This window comes from Apostichopus japonicus, chromosome 1 (assembly GCF_037975245.1).
Source record: "Apostichopus japonicus isolate 1M-3 chromosome 1, ASM3797524v1, whole genome shotgun sequence".
NCBI lineage: Eukaryota > Metazoa > Echinodermata > Holothuroidea > Aspidochirotida > Stichopodidae > Apostichopus > Apostichopus japonicus.
In genome coordinates, this window is record NC_092561.1 from 10,415,137 (window position 1) to 10,441,088 (window position 25,952).

General features: G+C 36.5%; 1 protein-coding gene across 2 annotated transcripts in view; it reads right to left on the minus strand.

Moving 5' to 3' along the window:
* Positions 1-392: 392 nt before the first annotated feature.
* The window catches only part of LOC139967272 (two pore channel protein 2-like), a 76,201-nt gene continuing 50,641 nt past the window's right edge, over positions 393-25,952 (minus strand). For both annotated transcript variants that reach the window (XM_071970892.1, XM_071970882.1), the window contains 5 exons: positions 25,611-25,677; positions 22,601-22,683; positions 21,323-21,404; positions 17,059-17,156; positions 393-3,533 (listed from right to left, as the gene is read on the minus strand). In XM_071970892.1, coding sequence (XP_071826993.1) covers positions 3,452-3,533; positions 17,059-17,156; positions 21,323-21,404; positions 22,601-22,683; positions 25,611-25,677 — 412 coding nt within the window. In that variant the 3' untranslated portion in view covers positions 393-3,451. The remainder of the gene's footprint in view (positions 3,534-17,058; positions 17,157-21,322; positions 21,405-22,600; positions 22,684-25,610; positions 25,678-25,952) is intronic.

The following is a 25,952-nucleotide window of genomic DNA, read 5'->3' on the forward strand; positions in this document are numbered from 1 at the left end:
GTAAATTTGGTAGGGAAGGAGGGGCAGTGTCTTTAAGAAGGTTCATATTGGGATGCAGTGAATACCAGGTTTTAGACTTGGGATGATGATCGAAGTGTGCATGTATGGAGGAGACAGGTAAGAGAGGAGAGCCGTAAAAAGTCATTTTTATATTGAATATCTTGAAACTTGTTTGACTGCATTCTGGACACCAATTTTTAAAAGAATACATCAAAAGTTTATGTTTGTAAGTTTTTATAAATTTATTTATTTATTTAATTACAAAAATAGAATTAATTACAATACCTGTAAATAGATGTGGGCAAACAAACTAAAACAGCAGATTTTTCTTTACCAGATTTATTGAAAGCTGAAAAATATGCCGGGAATCTCACCTCCATTTTAAAGTTGCATTCTTTTCCCTTCAAATTTCCAATATAAACTGGTGGGGATCACACAAGCTAATTTAATGGTAGGTAGGTTACCTAGAAGTCTAATCTGTTTCTTAATCCAATTAATATGAATTCAAATTACAAAACAATTGTAGTGGGAAGTAAGGCATTAGACATTGACTTCAAAGCTTTTTGTGGAAATGAAAAAAATTGTATCTATAAGACCTGTAGCGAACACATACACATGCTGTTGCTGTTATGTTTACAAGACAAGAATAAAATCCAATTGTTTATCTTTCCATTAAATTTGATCAAGGTACTTGTGATGAACAAATATACCCTACCATCCCATCCCACCTCACTTCCCCCCCCCCCTCTCCCTAGAAAAAAATATATATATAACAATGTACAGAAGTTTGGCAGTAATCATTTCTTTAAAATTCATGACAATAGGCTGCCATTTTGTTAATATGTGATGTCATAGTGTCACACAAGCAGATGAAACCGCTCAACTTTCCATTTATTTATTTTTTGTTGCTGTAGTAAATTTTTATGGTGAAATGTAAGTAGTTCTAGCACTGAAAATAAGCAAAGTAATAAACAATGGAAAACACATGATGATAACGATTAAGTACTACTCCCATTTCTGATGTAATTATTTGACTCGTACAAGGCTTAGTCTGGAATGTGAAAGAACATTAAAAGAAAAAAAAATTTAAAAAAAACGTTTGGATCCTTTCAGACCAGATATAATTTTGCTTAGACATTGGTAGGAGATCAAGGATAATGAATGATGCAGCTTCTTTTAAACAACTCGAGCTTCTTTGGAATTTTATAATTTTGTTAAATTCCGCCGACTGTCCCCATTTACAGTACAACATATTTGAGAGCTTTCTGTTCCACCAAACTGTCAATATTACATGAAATTTATTTAATGTCCACAAATTAGTGTTTAGTCTAAATTTCTGCTGTCTGCAATTAAGGAAGTGGGAAGAGGGAGGGGGGAGGGATGTTTAATAAGAAAGGCCTTAAAAGGTCTTGGCCTACCCTTCAAATAATTCAATTTAAGTGTAGGGAGAGAGTCTCTCTCTGGCAATCATTGACATCAGAAAGAAACTTGTTGAAAGCCAGCCATATAGAATCTGGAGCAAACCTCTATCAAATTATGCTATTACCTGCACCAGTCACTGGTAAATTTAATACAAACTACCTCTGAGCATTTATACAAAACAAAGTGCTACCCTTGTTTTGAATAAACAGTCGATTCGCCAGGTAGTGTGCGAGACTTACTCAAAACGTTAATTATGCATCCTGTGTTTCGATGAGGACAGAAGTACTCAGACAAATAAACATCATTCAACTACAAACAATACAGATTCCCTCCTAAACTCATCAACCCACTCCATTCAAAAAGGAGATACTTAATCTCTTCTATCTCACTTGATAGGACTTTGTTGAACTCTTCATATTCACCGACGAAATGATTTTGTCATTTTAAACCTTTAGCATAAAAGTCGCTTTGTGATCAAAGAGTTTCTGAAGTCCCTTTGAAAAAATATAGTCCATCTTGTAGCCTAAATGGCAAAGAAACTCTTCAAAAAGATATAGGCTTTATTATCTATTACACATTCTGTTCCATCTACAAATTGCAAAAACTGAAAGTTTTCTGTCTATGAAATGTCAAGCTCAAAAGTATGCTCAAGATATAGTGACATACGCAAAAAAAAAAGATTTCACGCCAAAAGAAAGGTTCCACATCTGGGAGTTTCTGAGAGGCAATCCGGGTCACATAAGAGGGGAGGTGGAAGAGTAGTGAGGGGGTGTAAGCAGGAATGATATACTAAACGTTATCAACACCCACCACTGGTGCCATTCGTTACCTTCATAGACCAGAAAGTATGAGATGCTAATCTGGTTGAAAAGTGGCTTGCACAGTATCAGAAGTGTTTATATGAAGATGTCGTAGCAAATTTCCTGTCACGGTTTATTTTGTACTTGGCCAACATCTTTCCAAGTTGCTGGTCACAATTCTCCAAAGACTGGAGAAGAGTGCAGTAGTTATTAGAGCCCAGCTACCACGAGAAGATAGGTTAGTGCAGACTCTATGTATGGGTAGTTTGAAGCCCGTAGGGAAGATGTCAAGATCGTTGAGAACTGTGTGTTGATAACACACAAACCACTGCATACCATGGTTTTACCATAAGAGAGAGAGACATAACGCTGGTTTTGTGGAAACCACCTAAATATGTTACCGTGAATAGCTTTGTGAGGTATTTCCAAGATATTCATAGAGTAGCAGTACCCCTAGTAAAATATCATTGGATGTTAATAAGGCTGAATAGAGGGCTCCATAGTTATACAATTTGTGCTGTGAACTACAGCTCTAGGTGAAAGAACCATCCCTCTGTTTTGAACATCACGCTTAGTTAGTCTTTCAAATCCGTTCGAGACTCCACGGCGAAAAAGCACCAGACTTTTTAGATTTTCAACCGTGATTAGGTTTACTAAAATTAAATGTTCTGTATTAAAAAGATGAATCGAGGGTAACTTCATCAGCATTTCAGGAAGTCTCTTAATAGGTATTTCAAATCTTTCTTTCCTTTTACATCCGCAGTAATGATCACAATAAAATTTCCAAAAGAAAACACGTTTCGACCGCTCTTAGGTCTGTCCGTACCCTGCTGCACGAGATGATATTCCACTTGATTTATCCATTGTTCAAAGATTAGCACACTACAAGTTTCAAAAACGGATGTGCCTTTTTGAGATTCACAATTTGCTTTATGGCCGAGAAGCTCGATTCAACACCAGAGTTTAATATCCTCAAGTTTGTAAAATTGATGCGAGAGTTGTTAGTTATACCTCATCAATCATAGTCAGAGCAGCGCACACAATCATGGGACATTTTTCCATTAAACAGTATCCAGATAAGTCACACCAGCAATTCCGATAACAATGGACACATTATTTTTTTCTGGAATATTTCAAAGCATAGATCCTACCTTGCCATCCCACGATACGACCAACGAGACGACTTCCCAGAAGACTTTGCAAAGGTGGATTGGCCAATCACAGCTGCTTCAGACTCTCAAGTGTTGGATGTGCGGGTGACTGTGGATCTCTCGCAGCAGTTCTTCCTCCGTGGGTTCGTGTAAATCGCTCCTGAAGAATAACACAGAAATGAAGACGGTATTGTTACGTATCGCAGTATCGAAGTTTGTTTTAACATGTTTCTAATAACAGGAAACCATCGAGGAGTTACACTGGTTCACATTTTAATGAGGTATAATGGGGACGTGATTGAACTTGAACTGGATCTAAACCAGCTGCCCGTTTAACATTTCCTGTCATTTCGATACCACAAGAACATAGATAATGTGATTCTAGTATTTAGTCTCATTACCGACACAACAGTTATTCTACTTCTCCCTCGAAAATCGTCTCTCTCTTTTGAAAACAAATGTTGAGACTAGCCAGGAACTAAATCTCTTACTGTACATCCAGATGGACTTACTACATTCTGTAGGCCAAGAACTATATATCTCTTACCGTACATCCAGATGGACTTACTACATACTATAGGCCAGAACTATATATCTCCAAACTACATACTACGTTCTGTAGGCCAAGAACTATATATCTCTTACTGTACATAACAGATAGACTTACTGCATTCTGTAGGCCAAGAAATTATCTCTTACCGTACATAGCAAATGGACTTACTACATACTGTAGGCCAGTAAATATATATCTCTAACCGTACATGCAGATGGACTTACTTCATTCTGTAGGCCAAGAACTATATATCTTACCATACATAGCAGATGGATTTACTACAGTACAAACTGTAGGTATAACAATTTTTTTTTTGAAAATGTACAAACTTAATAGAGCATTTTTAAAATGTTTACTTTCAACTTAAAATCAATCCTAGAAAGTATTTCTTAACAAAATACTACAAAATGATGCAGGTATTAAGACACCCACGCCCTCAGCGCTAGATTTTTCCACTAAGAAAATGGTTAATGAATAATATATTTGATCCAGTTCTCAACATACAGTATATTCTTTACCTAGACACTTATAGATTTAATTACATGCAAATGGCAAAACTTCAACAATGATTATTTGATATGAATACTTGACAAGTGAGCTATCACGCCCTAGATTTCGATGAGATTTTAAATATGAAAGGAAGGTTATCAAGATCAACTTAAAAAATCTGCTTTCAGTTTTGAAATATCATCGAATAGGATTCTGCTACACTACCAGGTGGTTACAGCAGCATGTGTGAGCTGAAATACTGTTTGAGAAATGTCACCCAAGAAAGAACCTGGGCACAAACCAAACGACTAAACCGCTGATCGGCTCTCAACCCAGTCCCCATGCATCGAGACTGTGACTGTGTGATCATCGTCAGGTGTGTATCACGATTCCCCTAGAATGGAAACAGATACTACACATGTTCTTAGCCACAAGGTGAGATGCAATAGTCTTCATAGAAACCACTGGAACTTGGACCTTGACACAGGTTTGAGATTGAGCCTTTGAGGGGTCACGAGTAGGACCAATGTTCGGTCATGGTATAAAACCAACCACTAGTGGCTGTATAACACCTGCATGAACAACATCCTCTTCTCCTACCCCGCCTCCTCCCCCACCCCCCCCCCCCCCCTGTGTTGGATCACCATTTTTAATGGAACAGGTTAGAAGTGGACTATTCTTAAAAAGGCAATATTAATTAGATGGAAAAACTAACATTACAATCTTCTGACAGGTTTTAAAGAAGCATTTTGCAGATGTAACAAATTTATTTAGCATAATCTATATTGTTCAAACTATGACTCCAGTCACTCTTCTAAAGCTCCTCATCACAAAGAATGGTAATTAGGGATTCAATAAAAAGAATTGCAGTTGAAGTTGAAAGATGCTTTGTTGCCAGACACATTATTAGAGCTAGTATAATATGCATGCCCAAGTTACAGTACATCGTTGATTTAAATAGTTACAGTTTATCCTTGATTTAAATAGTTACAGTATATCGTGGATTTAAATAGTTACAGTATATCGTGGATTTAAAGTTACAGTATATCGTTGATTTAAATAGGTAAAATATATCTTTGATTGAATAGTTATATGTCAGTATATATCGTTGATTTATATAGTTACAGTATATTGTTGATTTAAATAGTTTTAGTATATCGCTGATTTATATAGTTAAAGTATATCGTTGATTTAAAAGCTACAGTATATCGTTGATTTAATAGTTACAGTATGTAGTGGGTTTAAATGGTTAAAGTATATCGGTGATTCAAATAATTTCAGTATATCCTAGATTTAAATAGAACTTTACATATACAGTATGTCAGTATATTGTTGATTTAGATAGTTAAGGTTTATCGTGGGTTTAAATAGTTAAAGTATATCGTGGGTTTAAATAGTTAAAGTATATGTTGATTTAAACAGTTACAGTATATCGTTGATTTAAATAGTTACAGTATATCGTTGATTTAAACAGTTACAGTATATGGTTGATTTAAATAGTTACAGTATATGGTTGATTTAAACAGTATATCGTTGATTTAAATAGTTTAAGTATATCGTTGATTCAAATAGTTACAGTATATCATTGATTTAAATAGTTAAAGTGTGTCGTTGATTTAAATAGTTACAGTATATAGTTGATTTAAATGGACTCTAAATATACGTTGATTTTAATAGCAGTATATCGTGGATTTAAATAGTTACAGGATATCGTTGATTTAAATATTTACAGTATATTTTGAGTTTAAATAGTTAAAGTATATCATTAATATATAAATATATATATTTATGCAGGGCATTTTTGTCCTAAATTTGATAAAATCACTATGAATGTAGCCTGTGGAACCTTACAGAGGACAGTTAAACCGATTCACTAGCATGGAATACTGTTCTGAAGACATTAAAACTTTTGATTTCTGGTCATGTTTTATTTCCTGTAGAAATGTAATATTTCAATTTTTGTCACAGTAGTAGGCAAACTGTATTGTTGTAATATTACTCAGGGTAATACAGCCTCTGGGCTGGCCACAAAATGTCACCCAGGACCCCTGCAAGATCAACTATGTGTCCAGCATCAGCTTTGCCCCCCAACAAATATGTAAAAGCAGAATTGCTTTCATTGGGTCGGCAACACTTTCAAAAATATTCAGTATTCAGTTCTCAAAATGAGATTGCAAATGATAAACTAAAATATGTCCAGGTTCCTGCCTTCCTAGAATTTTTTTCAACAAATCTAGGTTAATTGCATGATAACTAATGAACCCAATTTAATTGTTAATAGTTCTTTGCATGGACAGGCTATTCAAAATAGTACAAATCAAAGCCATTTTTCAAAATTAAAAACCACACAATTGCTTGACTTTAACTTGATCCTATAAAGCCATGAAACTTGACTTGTCCAGCTAATGACCTACATTTCATGTGAAAAATAGGCATTGAAGAGTACCCCCCCCCCACCAAAAATGATCAAAAGTAACTTAACATGTTGCTTTAATTCATGAACAGAGGAACACACACACATTTTTATATAGCAATATTGATCATAGAAGGAGAGGCAAAAGTAAATTCTAGTTGTCCAAATATCTTTGAGGAGGGCTAGATGAAAGAGACCAACATGGTACTCTAGCAGAGTTTTATTTGTAATCATAAAGATTGTTAATTTGTATCACACTGGGAAACACTGGTCCCATTTACAATCAGCAGAAAGGGGTACAGATGATTACAAGCTCTTAAAGCAGCATTTTGCGTCCTTTTCTATGATTTTTCTCAACCTCACTGATTCCACTTTGCCATAACGACATACAAAACTAGCTAATCTATTTATATTTTACTTCAAATGGTGGCATAAAAGTCGAAAAAATTGCAACTTTCAACTTTGTTGTTCTCCAAGATATTTCCGTTGGGAACCCAATAAACCTCGCCCATAATATGAATATTTATACACTACGAACGTCATTGACAGATACGTAATATAACACCACGCTTGATTTGTGTACAGTCTATATGGCAGTTGTACCAGGGAGTTGCATAACAACTCCCTGGTACAACCAACGCGAAGTCTTGAATCTATTTTTAGCAACAGCTCATAACTAAACCTGCATCTCTGATTGGTTGAATTCAAACTAGTGGGTTTGGCGGAATTGTATGCGATTAATTTTAACTGTGAAATTTGTCGAGGACACTCTTCTCATTTATCGATATAAATCGTTAATTACTCGCTAATTAACGCTCTTGGCAGGGTGAAACTTGGATGGTATCTTAGATTGCTGTTTTATGATTGATACATGTAAAAAAATCGATGCACATGTTAAAAAAGTGGAAAAAAGCGACCCAACGCAAAATGCTGCTTTAAAGTGAGACTGACTGTGTCTGGCACAAATATTTGACCTCTGACCTCCAGCAAAGGGACTCAGAAACTGTCAAGACAGGGGAATCCCAAAACAGACATTCAAGTCTCTCTCTAACAACTGACAATATTGGCATCAATCTATTCCTAATACAATAAGTTACATCATGGAAGTCACACAGACTAGGAATCAAACCAAACTGTCCTAGCTACCGCTGAAATGATTTACAGGCAGGTTGTAAGTTAATCCCATTCCACCATAGGGTGGAGGAATGATCTGAAATGGAGTCACCTAATACTTCTCAAAATTAAAAGAACAAATTTGACATAAGTGGGTCAGAAACAATGAGAATGTGCCCCAAAGGGGTGCTTGACATTTTTTGGGTTTTATTAAAACTGGAGATCTGTGTGATGGTTGGCACATTCTGACTTTCTATTCCTTAACAATTTGAAGAATTTTTTCTGGGAAGTAAGAGAAAATTTCTTCACATTACTGAGTACTAAAAGATGGTAGGTTAAACAAAAATGCATCAGAAAGAACATTTTTAAATCCAACACCAGGGGACTCGTTCAAGACATCACAATTTCTATGTTATTGATTCTAAGGGTGGTGTTAGCTCTACTTTCTACATCACAGTAATTCAGGTTTGGAATGCTCTTCCAAATCATATCAAATCCATTGTCTTCTCATCTTTTTAGAGCTGAGTTAAGGAAGCATCTCATGTAATTATGGGGGTGGGGGAGAGGGAGGCACTTTTCAGTATTTTTTTGCAATATATTCGTTTTTGTGTCTTATTTATTGGTTTCCTAGTATTTTCCATTGAAGTGCAATTTTTTGTCTATAGGGTCCCCATTGGAAATGGGCCGACGTTCTGTCAGCCCAATGGGTTTAGCTCCTGTTACTCTTTTTTGTTCTTTTCAATTCCGTCCTTTTTGTCTATTTTGTCTTTGAAATATTTTTGTATTTTGAACAATCTGAGTGCGAATAAAATCAAATCAAATCAGAGAGACATTCAAGCTATCTTTTGTGTTTTTGGTATGTAAACTTTTGTTTCACTCTGACCAGTCAAGTCAAGTAATATTTACTAAGATATATCCAGGTTCTTACAATCGGTTGGCTATTCTTATCGCCAAGGTTATAAATACAGTTAACGATTCGATACAAAATTGTGTGTCCCACACATTAACATATGTCTAAACTTTTTGTTTTTCATTACAAACATTTGCTGCCTAAGTGGATTGCTCTTGGTGGGATTCTAAAGGACTTAAAGTAACAATTTTAGTAAATGATGTTTTCAGGCCAACCCCCCCCCCCCCCCCCCCCGCTATCATTTAGCATTGGAGTATTGTGTCTAACATAGAAACAAATTTATACCATTTTGCAGATCACAGAGCTATAAAGGCACAGTCCACATAATGAGTGAAACCAGGGAAATAGGGACAGTTGTTAACATAGCAAGGTGCTGTACATAGCACATTTTGGAGGACAATGGAACAACAAGTCACTTAAAAGTTTGCTGATATGGTCAAAGATCCACTTCAGAGTGGAATTAATTTGATTAAACATGTATGTTCCTGGTACTCAAAGCAGAATTGCTGAGTTTAGGTTATCTTATCCCACAGTTGACGATTAGCAATGATGGTTGTGGTCTTTTTGCTCCATCAAGACACTACCAGTAAAATGACCAAAAGGACCAAATATTTCAGTCGAATGTGGAATCGTCAATGAGCAGGTCCGGCGACGATAGGAATTTTGTCCTCAAAAAGAATTAGAATTAGAGTGCAATAGCCTGGATTGGATTGAATTCAAGAGGAGGACACTTTTAAATATGTTACCGGTTCACTCTTGGACACAGTGTAGCGAAAGTGTGTAACGTTCTGATGAGACAGCTAACTGGGAAAGGAAGCCCAAGTAACTTGCCCAACAGTTGCAACAAGGCATTGCACTGGCCACAGTGTCATTTCAACTTACACAACCCAGAAAGCCACAAAGGATCTCAAGAGAAATTACAAATAGAAAGGTGGCTGAAATACTATACAAAACATATTTCAGAAAAGTAAAGAAATTGTTGAGTAGCAAGGATTGGAACTAAAAGAAAATTATGAGATGTACCAATTGAACTATCCCAGCTGTTAGTTGTTGGCGATACCAGTCCACACCATTGATAAGACCATTGCTATTCAAACTACATTGCACACGTTGCAATGCATTGCATACTTAGAGTGACCAAGGCAGGCATCACCTTTGATAAGTATCATTCAAGAAACATCAGGAATTATCGACAGATTAATTCAGCATCAACAATGATTTATTTTTGTTTATATACGATATTAGAATAATTGATATTGAGCTAAACCCGACTCGGACATCATGACAAAGGTTTGAAATAGATGTTTGGTAGAATCACAATAAAGTCACTTAAAACTAAAAAAACAACAAATTTGAGAAAACTTAAACAAACTTTGGCATGAGAGAAAAGTAATATATTATAGAAAGAGGAAAATCAATTAGTTAGTCTAAGCATTAATTTCCATCAGGGAAGTTCCACAAAAGAAGTGATTACCGGGTAATTCTTGGCCGGGAATGCAAATTCTGCAAATGATCGCAGAACAAGGGAGAGAGCGAGGGTACCCTGGACATGTATAATAATACTGGGAGACTTCCTGAAAGGTTTTAAAAATACCCATTAAAAAGGTTTTTGACATAGAATGAGCGATGTACAAAAATAAAGTGAATGAATATTAAAGATCAACTACAGATCAAAGCAAAACAAGACACAATACAAAAACAATAGGTTGTCAACAAATACCAAGTTAATTATACTTTGATTGGAATAAATCCAATTATAAGTGGACATGATCTGTTGATTTTTATTCAAACATTCCTATTGTTTATTTCTGTATCAATAATAGGTCACTTAAGCTTTTTCCTCAAGCAGATATTAATCATCGGGTACAGAGAAAGATAAATAAATTCAAATGCATTTAGCATATTTGTCAAACTATGTTTAATGTCAGTGCCTTTTCCAATTGCTCTATTATGGGTATATATGTATATCTTCTATACAGTAGAGATATTATAATAATAATTATATAAGATCTTAGGTGTACTTTTCAATTCTCTAATTCTTACTATCTTTCTTTTTCCTATCAACTGTTTCCATGAGAACCAGCGTTTGAATGATGCTTTTCTTATCCTTAAATAAGAGTAACAGTCTTAAAAAAATAGGTCTACTTGCTTGAGGTTGGGGGGGGGGAGGGTCTACTTGCACAAGATCTGCTCTTCTTAGACCTCCTGTTTCCTCTTTAGTTATTTCCAGTGCTATTTCATTCTTTCTCAATTTCTATGTTGCTCGTTCACAATAACAATTTTGAGAGATGTACTTTTTTAAACTCTTGAAATTTCCCCAAATATTAGGATTTTTGTCTTAAAACAATTTGTTTGAGAAAGTGACAGTTGTCTTAATTTTCTTTCTATATTTGTCAAAGAAATAGAAAGAAGAAAGAGGATTTGCATGGACTATGCTGCTACTACTGCTGCTGAAGGGTTATCTGACAAAGTACTGTTGGTTTTCATTGAGGGTAACATTACAGATCTAGGATTACCATCCGCCCTCCAGCACTGACAAGCTTTAGTTACCCGTGATCATTGCTTTATACTTTATCAATGGTGTACAGTATGTGTGGGTGTGTGTGTGTATGTCTTATCTTAATCTGTGTGTGTATGTATGTGTCAAAGATAGGAAAAGCATTTCTTTTCTTTATGTACATATAAATCTGAATTTATGGCATCTTCAATTTAGCAAAGCGTTATACTAAGAAAGCTTATAAAAACAATCCAACTAAGACATTGTTAAATGGATTTTTCCAACAAGTGAATGATTTCTTATAATTGCCAACAATTGATTGCCACTTAGACACTTTTCATATCACTGTCATTCACATTTTTACTTCGCTGAAATTTGACTGGCATTTGGCTAGTCATGCTAAAGTTTATCATCCACTATCATTAAGAAGTTTAGGAATTGTGCGAAAAGCAACACAAACCATATTTCTTGAAGTGCAGATTGACTGAAAACAATTTTCAAGCACCATGCCAGTACTAGAGTGCTGAAAAGGCTGCAGTATCGCTGCCGTCGGGCTGCGTAGGGCGTAATCTTTTCTGCTCTGAAGTTTCCCACAACAGTAAATGCAGAGATAATCAGTACTGTTTGATATTGTTCCAGCCTTGCTTCAGTGGATTTTACAGATGATGCAGCTATTTGCTAAGATACAGTACCTCAACTATGGGTAAGAAGAGAGCTTAGACACCTTGTCAGACAGACAAGCTGCAGCAAGGCTGAATCAGTAGCAAACAATAGAGAGTATCCCAGCAGTGCAGGCAGTGCCTATTGTGTGAAACCACAGAGCACAAAAGATTATGCCATATGCAACCCAGCAAGCTGCAGCAGCTGCACAATCCCCTGTAGCAAGGCTGGACCAATATCAAACAATAGAGAGTATCCTGGTAGTGCAGCAATGCCTATTGTGTGCGACCGCAGAGCACAAAAGATTGTGTCATATGCAGCCTGGCAAGCTGCAGCAGCTGAACAATGCCCTGCAGCAAGGCTGAATCAATATCAAACAACAGAGTGTATCCCGGCAGTGCAGGCAGTGCCTATTGTGTGAAACTGCAGAGCATAAAAGATTAAGCCATATGCAACCTGGCAAGCTGCAGCAGCTGAACAATCCCCTGCAGCAAGGCTGAATCAATATCAAACAATAGAGAGTATACCGGCAGTGCCTATTGTGTGAAACTGCAAAGCAGAAAAGATTATGTCATATGCAGTCTGGCTGCTAGATGCTGCAGCTTTCTCAGCATCATAGCTTTTGACACAGTACCTTATCTGTATAGTAATAGTGCACTGGTCACTTGAGACACTCAAGGGAAGGAGTGGAAAAACCCTTACATACACTAAAAACAATGAAATAAAAACCCAATTGCTTAAACAGAACCCAAAACAATAGCCCTGGGATATTTTGGAATGTTTTCTTATGACTTGGGCGGGGCAGAACTAACGGAAGCGATATTTCAACTTAAACCACAGAAGACGACACTGCGGTTTGAGACAAATCTGGAAGTTGAGATTCAAAAGTCTAGACAAAAACCGACATTTGGTGAAAAAACTGGCATATTTCCAACAGTGTTCTGTTACAAAGTGACTTTCATTTTATTATCCTTGGTGACAGTTAGCCAGGATCACTAAATCCTACTAATCCTTGACGAGACAGTCATCCCCCTTGTCAAGATCGACTCGATTATTTAGACTTGACCTTTATAAATTCTTCCTTAATGAGTAATTCAGAGATCTTGAAGAGCACATGAACCAAACATTCCCGAGTATCGTCCAGAAAAAATTTAATGAAACTTCCTAGCAGCAGGCTACATTGTCTACTAATATAATTACAGATTAAATTCCACATTGTTTAGCTCACAGTAACCAATGCAACCGGCCATCTCACCTTACCAGGAAGCTAAATCGTATTGAGGTCTCGATGACGTAATTTGTTCAGGCTTTTTAAAGGTCACCGTTTATTGGCTCATAGTTGAGTGAGCTGAAACTTGCCGACAGTTTTCAAAAGTACATTTTGTATTTGAGACTGTAAGTGACTCAAAATCTGGGTATAATTTAGTCTTCAAATTTTGTGTAGCAGTTTTCAAGGCTCTGAATTTTGTGTCTATTAAAATATTATGGTCCCTATGTAAACTATTATGGTCCCTATGTAAACTATTATGGTCCCTATGTAAACTATTATGGTCCCTCTGTAAAATATTATGGTCCCTATGTAAACTATTATGGTCCCTGTGTAAAATGTTATGGTCCTTATGTAAACTATTATGGTCCCTGTGTAAGTTGTTATGGTCCCTATGTAAAATAGTATGGCCCCTGTGTAAAATGTTAGGGTCCCTATGTAAAATATGATGGTCCCTGTGTCAAATGTTATGGTCCCTATGTAAAAAACATACATGGTCCCTGTGTAAAAAACTGTGCTTTACATCTTTGGACTTGTACAGCAACTTGACCATTTTGCATAGCATATTCCAATGCAATACCAGATCAATTATTCACTGAAAATTATTCACTGATAGTTACTACTAGACAAGAAGATCTGTAAGTGATGTTCTATTTAAGAGAATAAAGTTTTGAGAAGGACACCAAAATGATTGTTGAAATTTGAATATTTACTGACCAAACTTTGATATTGCTAGCATATTTTGGGGCCAATAAAGCACAAATGTTATGGTCCCTATGTAAAAAACATACATGGTCCCTGTGTAAAAAACTGTGCTTTACATCTTTGGACTTGTACAGCAACTTGACCATTTTGCATAGCATATTCCAATGCAATACCAGATCAATTATTCACTGAAAATTATTCACTGATAGTTACTACTAGACAAGAAGATCTGTAAGTGATGTTCTATTTAAGAGAATAAAGTTTTGAGAAGGACACCAAAATGATTGTTGAAATTTGAATATTTACTGACCAAACTTTGATATTTCTAGCATATTTTGGGGCCAATAAAGCACCTGAGAATTTGTAAATATAAATGCCAAATGTACTGTCATCTTAAGTGAAATGAGCAATATTTACTCGTTCTAGTTCATGCATATTTCTATTTTGTTGATCAGCAAGAAAAAAATGCTCAATTAAAAGAGCTATATTCACAATTTGAAGAACTGCCGACCTCACAAAAATCCTTGATCTCCACGTAAAATATGTAGTGATGTCTTGTGATAAGCTAGTTCAGACTTAAAACATGGAAGAGTGAATAGGTCAATCTGTAACAGTAAGAAACTTTCGCTCAAAGACGTTTACGTGATCCTGCACTCGATACAGTAATGTATGTACAACTAATATGTTAAGGAACACATACGACTGTAAATCCATCACTGCCTGGTACATCACATTAAGAGTATTCAGTGATGTATATACACTCATGTGTTAGGGTGTAAATCCATTGCGGCCTGATACATCAAGATCAATTATCAGCCGATACATCACATACTTTCACTCAGATCACTCAGAATTGGAAAGTTAGATGCAGAGACAACTTTCAATACATGATATTATTCAATTGTGAAAGACTGACTACAGTCAGAAATATTTTTCTCCAGGATCTGTCGCAAAAATCTGTCTCAAAAATGTCACAGACAGAATAGGCTTGCCCGAAACAACAGTATTTGGAGACATTACATACCACAAGCAATCGACAGCATAAGTTTATTCAACATGAAGAGTTGCTAGTAGTGAACAGGCTATCTGGCACAAGAGGATCATATAAAACTACATGGAAAAATGTTTTCGTTTCCAACTAGAAACAACTTGAAATAGATACCGTCGTTGACTGTGATACTGGAAATGTAATACTAAACTATTACAGGTACCGAAATGACATTAAATGTATTGAATTAACCATCCTAACACAGAGCTAATTACAGGTACCAAAATGTATTGGAATAACCATCCTAACAAAGAGCTAATTAGCTGTACTGATTTTAACATTAAATTTATTGGATTAACTCCACTAATACAGAGCTAATAAAAGGACTGAAATAACATTAACTGTGTTGCATTATCTTTAATGTACTAATCCCTCTAACAAGAGCTAATTTACAGGTACTGAAATAATTGGAATGGCTCACATGTCAATAGTAACATTATGAAATGTGATTGGCTAACACAAATACATAATAGTCCCATCTCAATACAACTTAATGAGTTGGTAGAGTGCTCAAGCCTAAGGCCTTAAGGGTCCAAACAATAAGTGCCTGCCTATAAGGTAGGTCAGTATAGTGCTTAGGCCTAAGGCCTTAAGGGTCCACAAAATAAGTGCCTGCCTATAAGGTAGGTCGGTAGAGTGCTCAAGCCTAAGGCCTTAAGGGTCCACACAATAAGTGCCTGCCTATAAGGTAGGTTGGTAGAGTGCTCAAGCCTAAGGCCTTAAGGGTCCAAACAATAAGTGCCTGCCTATAAGGTAGGTCAGTAGAGTGCTTAAGCCTAAGGCCTTAAGGGTCCACAAAATAAGTGCCTGCCTATAAGGTAGGTTGGTAGAGTGCTCAGGCCATAGGCCTTAAGGGTCCAAACAATAAGTGCCTGCCTATAAGGTAGGTCAGTAGAGTGCTTAGGCCAAAGGCCTTAAGGGTCCAAACAATAAGTGCCTGCCTATAAGGTAGGTCGGTAGAGTGCTCAGGCCATAGGCCTTAAGGGTCCACATAATAAGTGCCTGCCTATAAGGTAGGTCAGTAGAGTGCTCAGGCCATAGGCCTTAAGGGTCCAAACAATAAGTGCCTGCCTATAAGGTAGGTCAGTAGAGTGCTTAGGCCAAAGGCCTTAAGGGTCTCACAAAATAAGTGCCTGCCTATAAGGTAGGTCGGTAGAGTGCTCAGGCCATAGGCCTTAAGGGTCCACACAATAAGTGCCTGCCTATAAGGTAGGTCGGTAGAGTGCTCAGGCCATAGGCCTTAAGGGTCCACATAATAAGTGCCTGCCTATAAGGTAGGTTGGTAGAGTGCTCAAGCCTAAGGCCTTAAGGCTCCACACAATAAGTGCCTGCCTATAATGTAGGTCAGTAGAGTGCTCAGGCCATAGGCCTTAAGGGTCCACACAATAACTGCCTGCCTATATAAGGTAGGTCGGTAGAGTGCTCAGGCCTAGGCCTTAAGGGTCCACACAATAAGTGCCTGCCTATAAGGTAGGTCGGTAGAGTGCTCAGGCCATAGGCCTTAAGGGTCCACACAATAAGTGCAAGATTCCTGACCTATTACTTTTTTGTTTGGTGGAGGGAATGAAATCCTTTGCGGGCCTCATTTGGCCCATGGGTCCCCTATTGAGAACCCCTGTCTTGTAACCATTGTTATGAATAGACCATGTATCATTAACACATAGGACCTTTCATAATGGCTAATTAAACTCTACTTGGCTGGAATATACAACTGATTCACACAGAGATTACAGTAACTACTGTACATCGTAAAACTTTGTACCACGGTAAATACTGGATTGTGCTGACAAATCTGATAATTCGGTAGCATGTGCTATTAGGTTTACATGTAAGAACAGGTTATGTGTCATTGCAACAAATGCATCAAACTGGATTTGTTGAGATTACACATATCCTCAGTTCTTACTGTCATCCTAATAGCACATGCTACCGATTTATAGCATGATCCAGTTTTCACTTTGGTACAAAACTTTACGATTTACAGTCTAGTTACTGTGTTCTCTGCGTATGGGGTGCAATATTACACTAACCTGAACATTGTGTGTAAGGAAACAAGGTAGGCTGGCGTTCGATCTGGGTTATCCGCATTTCTTTCTGCCAATCTGCGATCCCATTTAAATATAAAATTCTGTGAAAAAACAATAAATCAAAGACTGACAAAAATCTCATAAAAAGACAATGAAACCTGTTCTTATGATCCTAAGAAAGCATTCTCAAACAGATAAATATTGTAAAATAAAAATTAAATAGGACTGTAGTAAGTTGGCCTGACGTTTCGATCCTAGCAGGATCTTCTTCAAAGGCTAAATGACAAGTAACAGTAACAGAAGGGACCAAAAAAAATGCGTGTTTTTGTCCCTTCTGTTACTGTTACTTGTCATTCAGCCTTTGAAGAAGATCCTGCTAGGATCAAAACGTCAGGCCAACTTACTTTTACACAGATAAATATTGTGTATGAGATAAACAAGAACTGATTGTACAGTATAACTGAAGCGCTATGATTGACTTAATTACATCTTATCATGATAATATACAAACAAGAAAATACCGCAAAACTTACCGACGTCCTTTACCGTAATGGTCTATATCTCATATGAGTCGGTGGAACAGTTTTATGTAAAGTAACCACTTTGCGATCTAATTCTGAATACTTCTTTTTGAGTTATTCCTTGCTGTAGTTCATTATACTTTCTACTTTATGAGTAAAACTAGTCAAATATTTACTTTGAAATAGATTTTTTAAATTTTGTCTGTATGTAATATCAGGGCCAGACATTTTCCAGGATCAGACGTTTAATGGTATGCAGTGTCAGTCCTAGACTTGTAGTCAGTCCCATTACTAATATTGTATTATTGAATAGTTTACCTGTAATAGTAGTAATCATCCTCGCCATATTGTAGGCCTACTCATACTCTTTGAACTTGGTAGTATAGAAAATAGTGCAAAACTTGGTACTCTAAGCCAGGCTACCAAGAGGAATGCTACTTGTACTCATACTCATGCCATGGGTAATGCTACTTGTACTCATACTCATGTCATGGGTAATTCTACTTACACTTATACCAAGGGTAATGCTACTTGTAGTCATACCAAAGGTAATGATACTCACATTCATGCCATGGGTAATTCTACTTGTACTCATACTAATATCAAGGGTAATGCTACTTGTACTCATACTCTTTTTCTTACAACTTTGATGGTACAGTATCTTATCACTAAAGAATCATATTTTGATCGAGAAATAAAATAATTTCAGTCAGCAGAGTGGAATATATTTGTCTTTTCTGTAAGTATCAAATGTTATTTGGGATATCCCCTTGAAATGTAACACTAAGTGTATATGTTTAGATTCCATGGATACATCCCTCTAAACATATCGATTTTCTCTATAAAAGTAACATGTTTATTGAAGTATCCCAGTAAATATTCTGATCTTTCCTGTATATTTGATTGAAATATACCTTTAAAGATATCGATGTATATCCTATGATAAGGATCATAGTTCACTAGAATATATCTTGTGATATACCAATCAACTTAAGCCCCCACTCTAAAATAAATCAGTCATTTTTTTGCACTCATCCTCAAATCTAGCCCTTTTGTGAAACTGAACATTGAATCTAGCTACATGAATAAAGACAAGTATGACTATTGTATTGTTTAATCATACCAAGGGTAATGCTACTTGTACTCATACCAAGGGTAATGCTACTTGTACTCATATCAAGGGTAATTAATGCTACTTGTTCTCATTCATACTCATACCAAGGGTGATGCTTCTCATACTCATACCAAGGGAAATTCTACTTATATTCATACCAAGGGGAATGCTACTCATACTCATACCAAGGGTAATTCTACTTATACTCATACCAAGGGTGATGCTTCTCATACTCATACCAAGGGTGATGCTTCTCATACTCATACCAAGGGTAATTCTACTTATACTCATACCAAGGGGAATGCTACTCATACCAAGGGAAATTCTACTTATACTCATACCAAGGGGAATGCTACTCATACTCATACCAAGGGTAATTCTACTTATACTCATACCAAGGGTAATGCTACTCATACTCATACCAAGTGTGATGCTTCTCATACTCATACCAAGGGTAATTCTACTTATACTCATACCAAGGGGAATGCTACTCATACTCATACCAAGGGGAATTCTACTTATACTCATACTCATACCAAGGGGAATTCTACTTATACTCATACTCATACTCATACTACGGGCAATGCTTTTTGTACTCGTACTCATTCTGTTGTACTCGTATTACCAGTCTGACCAAGTACCATCTATGTAGAGGTTTATCAGTGCCAGACATTTATCCCTTACAGTATCAGTACCATTAATGAAGATTTTTCTAAAAGATATTTTATAGCATTTCTTTCAATTTCATTAAAGCAAAATGAAGAAATATTTTAAAAATGTTCTGCTATAGATATTTTCAAGGCAGGTTTCAACAATCAAGCAACACAAAGGCAAATAGGACATTGAATCCCATCAGGATTTCCTGCAAAATCCCCTGTGGGTTTCATCACAAGGATTTGACTTTCTAAAGGATAAAGACTCTTTTGAACGCATCGGGCAACAGGAGAGTGAACGACCTCATTATGACAATAGAGCTGGAGCTGCTTTTGTCTTCCTTAGCAATTATACAAAATCATTTGAAACAGGAAAAATAACATTCCTACAAACAAAAACAAAACAATTCTGATGACAACTAATACTTTAAAGTACAGTGACTACCATTAAGCAAACACTCATACTGACCCTAATTGCATAAATAAACCTACAAAAGATTAATCAACGCTTTTCAAGAAAATTGGCTGTCATGCCTTCACAGATCAACCAGTCTTCCATTTCTGACGACAAATTTGATGATAGAGTTTCTTACCACTAAAGAATCATATTTTTATAAGAAATAAAATAATTTCAGCCAGCAGAGTGGAATACATTTGTCTTTTCTGTATAAAGTATCAAATGTTTATTTGAGATATCCCCTTTAAATGTAACACTGACCTTCCCACTAAGTGTATATGTTTAGATTCCATGGGTATATCCCTCAAACCATATTGATTTTCTCTATAAAAGTAACATGTTTATTGAAATATCCCAGTAAATATTCGGATCTTTCCTGTAAACTTGACTGAAATATACCTTCAAAGATATTGGATGTTTATCCTATTATAAGGATCATAGTCCACTAGAATATATCTTTTGATATACCAATCATCTTAAAGGGTGTGAAGACTCGTGCACAAAGAAACGTCTCATGCCGGTAATCTGACCTAGAAGTGTTAGACACCACCATCAATCCCAGAAAATACACACACAGTTTGCTACCGTCGGTTATTAGACACTAGTGGACAGTCAATACATACAGCTACGGTCAATACCCACGACACAGTGTACGGCAGCGATGGACATCTCAGGTATAGATAAAAGATAACAAGGTATCACATTTCGTTACTGTCTGCATTTTGTAGCAACAAGAAATAAACTTCACTTGCAAGCAACAGAAAGTTAACTTTTACAGAGCGCGGTTTGGGGCGAGTCTTCAATGCCTTTAACCCCCCACTCTAAATAAATCAGTCGTTTTTGCACTCATCCTTAAGTCTGGTCCTTCTGTGTAACTGAACATTGAATCTAGCTACATGAATAAAAACAAGTAGAAATTTTGTAACATGTACAAGAGCAGGGTCAGGTACGAGGGACAAAAAAAAATCTTGCGAGTGAAAGTTTTTTTATTCAATTTTGTGGGCTGCAGTAACTATGGATGCACCAAATCCCATGAAAACAAACATAAATATTCCACTTTACGGGAACTAACAAGAACAGAAACATTCTACCAGCGCAGACAGTCATATCTGTTCTGTTCAATGATCTTATCACATGTTGGCCTTAGAAGCAGACTGCTCAATCTTTTCCGTTTCTCTTTTCGGTCGCTGTGACTGTGTTTTCATTGTTCTAGTTAATCTATGGGTGGATGAAGGCATATTGCTCTAGATATTATTACAGCTTTCCGTGGGCGGAACTTACAAGGGTTTCTGAAAGCCTTGCGTGCAATACAAAATTTGCACACTGACTGCACAGTGCCCACCACCTCTGTACTAGTACATGCATCTAAGTCATACGTTAGGGAGCCAATGACTGGATAAATCAATGCTTGATTTCAGTGTCTTTAATTTTATAGTCTTCAGATTCAAGTTGCAGAGGCTTTGCGAACGAAACGGCTTCAAACTCCTCACCGTATGACAGGGGATTTATAGAAGGTACTTACCTCGAGAATGAGGGCAGTAAACACATTCATGAAGACTAAGACGGACGTGAAATACCAGGCTATAAAGTACATTTTAGACCAGCTGTTGAAGAATGGAAAATATTTATCATTATATTATTAAATATATTTTATGTTTTCAACTCTTTTGAATAGACACTGAAAAATGTCATGGTTTTCTGCATCACAAAGGTAACTCTATGTATAGGAACTGTGTTTACGATAGATGTAGGCCTACTACTCTGCAACCTCTACAGTGTGTAAAACACTCATAGGTCATTTGAACCTAACAGTGGATCAGTATTGGCAAACATACCTATTGTGGGCTACTGTCATTTTCTAAACGACAGAGATATTCTAAGGGTAGAGAACTTGTCCAAATGTTCACCCACCATCATGTGTTCGGTAGAAATGTATGTAGCAGCCCATATGGAGTACCAGTCTGTGTGAATCTTGGCTAAATAGTGGCTAAATGTCCGTCAACGTGCATTTTATTCAGGAATATTCTAATGTATAGATGTGTCCACGGCGTGGCTCCAGATTACCTTACTGATAATACTATTCTACTGAGAGATAGCCATTCGAACTAGATCTAGCTGCTCTAATAATGTTTCACTTGCTCCTGTTAGGTCTGGGAATGGTAAAAGGTCCTTTAAATTTTCTGGAGGCAGGTCGTGGAATAGTCTTCTTCCAAATTTGAAATGCTTGCCAATTGTTAATATTTTTAAACGCAATATGAGTACTGATATATTTTGTTTAGATGTCTGATATTTGTTTGTCTATCTTTTTGCCGTCCTTTATGTGCTTTTGGATGTTTACCGTTTTTCTACTGCATAATATCAGTATGTGTATTTTGTATTGAGGGCTCCTCTGGATAGCAGTGCTTCTGCATTTTTGGACTACCCTCATTATAGATGACAATAATAAAAAAAAATTTAAAAAATGTACCAGTCTGTGTGAATGTACCTGGCTTGTACTATATATAGTAACAAGAGCGAGCTGGACCAGTTGTCATATGATTATTAACTCTTTGGTTTATCATACAAATTAAAGCAACTGTTCAGATGAGAATGAATTTCACTTGAGTCCTATCGAACTAATACGTTGCCCTCTTCAACTTGTACCAAAAGTGACCGGACATGTTTACAAGTTATTACTCGCTAAATTGTAGTAATCTTATCTGGAGTACCACTTGGTAGTTGTCAGAAAGCATTTTCCATAAAAGGGGGGGGGGGGATTAGACTAAAAAATGGGTGCTTTGAAGGGTGGATATGTACTCACCCTTTGGTGTCTCTAGAGTAAACATCTAGAAATATATGCCAGTTATTCACCACCATCACATCCCATAGTACTACCAACGATGACTGCCAAAAGGTGAAGAAACAAAAAGAAAACATTGTCAAGATGATTGCAAAAACTAATAAAAAGGATCAAGTGAAGAATGCCCACACATCAGACTTGTAGTGTGAGTATCAAGTACCAGAACAAAATCCCTCAGTACAAGTACATGAACATTAAACTTTCTCTGAGTACAATATGAGTCTAAAGCCCCAAGTACAAGAATGAGTACAGAGCCTACAAGTACATATATGTTTATTGTAAATTTTATGAAAATTAATATGAAATTTGATTTCTCCAATTATGAAGTCAAGTAACAACTTCTGAGTACGAAAACTGAACAATGTTCTCAAGCACGGATTTGAAAATGAGTGCCTATACCTTTTAATACGAGTACATGAAGTTAGCTTTCTCCGAGTTGTATCAGCACAGAGTCCCCAGTTAGGACTAAAAGTAAATGAAATTAGCTCTAGAGCTCCAAGTCGCATGAGGACAAGCACCAAGTTGAAAGTTCCGAGTGTCAAGTATGGCCTCAAGTACGAGTACTACCAGTAGGCCAAACGTGATCAATTTCTTGAAGCAAGAAGCTACACTTTGAAAGGAACCTTTGCTTCAGAACTCTACTTTACAGATGAACAAGCTCTAAATCGTTAGTCAGTAGAAAACAATAGAAAAAAGTCCCAATTCACCAGTTCAAACTTATTTAGTTCATGTTCCAGCGTAGCTTTGTGCACAGTTATACATATCATACAGAAACCACATATTACTTCATATACTTCACATACTTCAAATACTGGAATTTGTGGTTGGGGAGTGCACAGAGGATCTTTTGTTTTGCAATTTTTCAGATAAATTTGTGGTTTTCCCTCTGAAATAAACATCACGTTTCAGTGGCCCTGATGTTTCTGCAGCTCCAGATTGATCCCTCTTATGTCACCGTGGGGGGTGCATCATCCCAGGGGAGGGGGGAGAGAAACACAATTGCATTTCAGCTCCTACGACTTTTAACTGCACAGCCGATCACCATCATGTATGCATCACACATCCTATGTACAGTAAATTATAAATTGTACCTAGCTTTGGGAACCCTTCCAATTTTTTTGTTTTTTTATTTTTTAATAATCGTTACAACATCACTTAAAACAGGCTTCAAACAATAGATCGACAGTATCATAACACTTCAGGTTTTTGTTTCTTTTCTTTAAGTTTATAATTGATGTTATAATGAAAGGCAAAGAATATGATATCATGGTTATTAAAAAAGGAAAGAACAGCTGTATAAATAATTCCTACATGTTTCAGATTTCTTGCCGGTTCTAATTCAAACATAGTGAATTTAAAATATGTTTAACATCTTTCTAGGATGTTTCATGAAAGATTTTGACTTTAATATTTTGCGGTCTTTTCAACCTTGCAGACGGTATTAGTTTTCCTTTCCTTGTCGATGGTTGTCCCCTCGCTTTTGAAGTGTCAAGTTGAATGAAACCTGTATGGTGCTTCAAGACTTGACAAGAAGGCTGTTTATAATATATATAATGCAGGTATGCTGAGATATGAATAGCAAAGGAGAAGTGAACCTTACACATAGTAGGTAGTGATGCTAAACGAGTAAATTAAAGACAATAGACAAATCAAATGGTGCTCGTTTAGGTGTCTCGTAAACTTGAAGGAAGACACAGGTACATTCAGTGGATTAATCATTAAAGCTATAGGAATAAGAGGTACAGTAGCTCACAGCAGATTTATCACTTGGTCAACAAGTCTGTGTCAATGAATGAACAAACAACATATTTGGCACCTAAACATAAAGAAAATAAGGCACCAGCACAGACTTGCCAAGCTATCAAAAATTACCAAAATTATATAATTTATCACTTCATGATCTCTAAATGAGCAAAAAAGGAAAAGTTTAATCCCCCAAAACAAGCTCACAAGATTTCAAATGGAAAGATTAAAAAACAAAGTTGCTGAAAACAATTGAAAAGTTTGACAACATCTGGGAACCCTGTAACCTCTTACACAGTAACTTGTGTGAGCTCACAATTGAACACTGTTCTTTTAGCTTGGCTCCATTTCAGACACTTGTTTCAATTAGGAATCAAATGACATTGAACCTTACAAGAGATTTACAAGCTTACAAAATATTAGTTTGCTTTTTGCAGATCAGCTCACTATGGCTGGAGTCACACTGTGGAGTGGGGTGGGTGGTGTGGTGGGGGAGGAGGAGGGGGGTTAAGGGTAGGTAGTGTTTCAACTGATGGACAGTGCATATATCATTAATATCTTTTCTTATCATGTATCTCTTCCTTACATCATAGAGCTGCACGATCAAAATCTCACTTCTACTATAAACAAGGCCTCTGTCCAATCCATGATGCCATATGGAAGGGAGGTATCATGTAAACTTCCCTGGGGTAATGAAATCATGAAATCTGACATAAGACCACTTGTTTGTTCTAAGACCTCTATTTATCTGGACTATTTACATCCTGTGGCCTTCTCGCCAAATGTCTTACATGCATAATTAAGATAGTCTAACATGCATAAATTACAGGATTTCTGGTTGCTGATTGGTCCCTGAGATTTGAATCATCCAGCTCGTTGGAAGATACATGAAAAGAAATGTTACTCTAAACTAACTTTCAGAGAATCACAGAAGAAAGCTCAGGTCATTTTGTTAGGTGCCTCAATCCGAACCTGGCTAAATTCAGTTGACTGCTACTTCACAGATAATGAACAGTCTCTGGATAATTAATCCCTGCCAATTAATATTAATTAATTAATAAATATGTACATTCATTAATAATTGTGAAAACTATTCTGAGTAGCAAAGTGATCATTGTGAAAATGGATGGTAGTTACTCATAAAGATGAGGCAATCACACACAGCTCTTTGAAAACATTGTATCTTCAAAGTCAAAGCGAAATAAAAGAAATGTATTCATCCACTTACAGCAAAGTCATCAAAGTTATTGGCCCAATAGTCCAACTGCTCATACGATCCACAAGAATAGTTATTTCTGTAAAAAGAGAAACAATTTGGCAGTTAATTCAATGTCCTACAAACATGACTGCAATAAAATCACTGTCCCATAAATCAAAGAAAATTACCAATATAAAAAATGAAGATAGTACAGCAGAGAATTGAATGATTAACCACACTAACTTGTTATCTCGTTAGGTTGCTGGATCAAATCACATAACATCCCTCCTCTTGCGTCGTTGTATCATTTTAACATATCTTTAGGTGCATAATTGAATTTCATATGACCATACAAACACACTGCTATCGGTC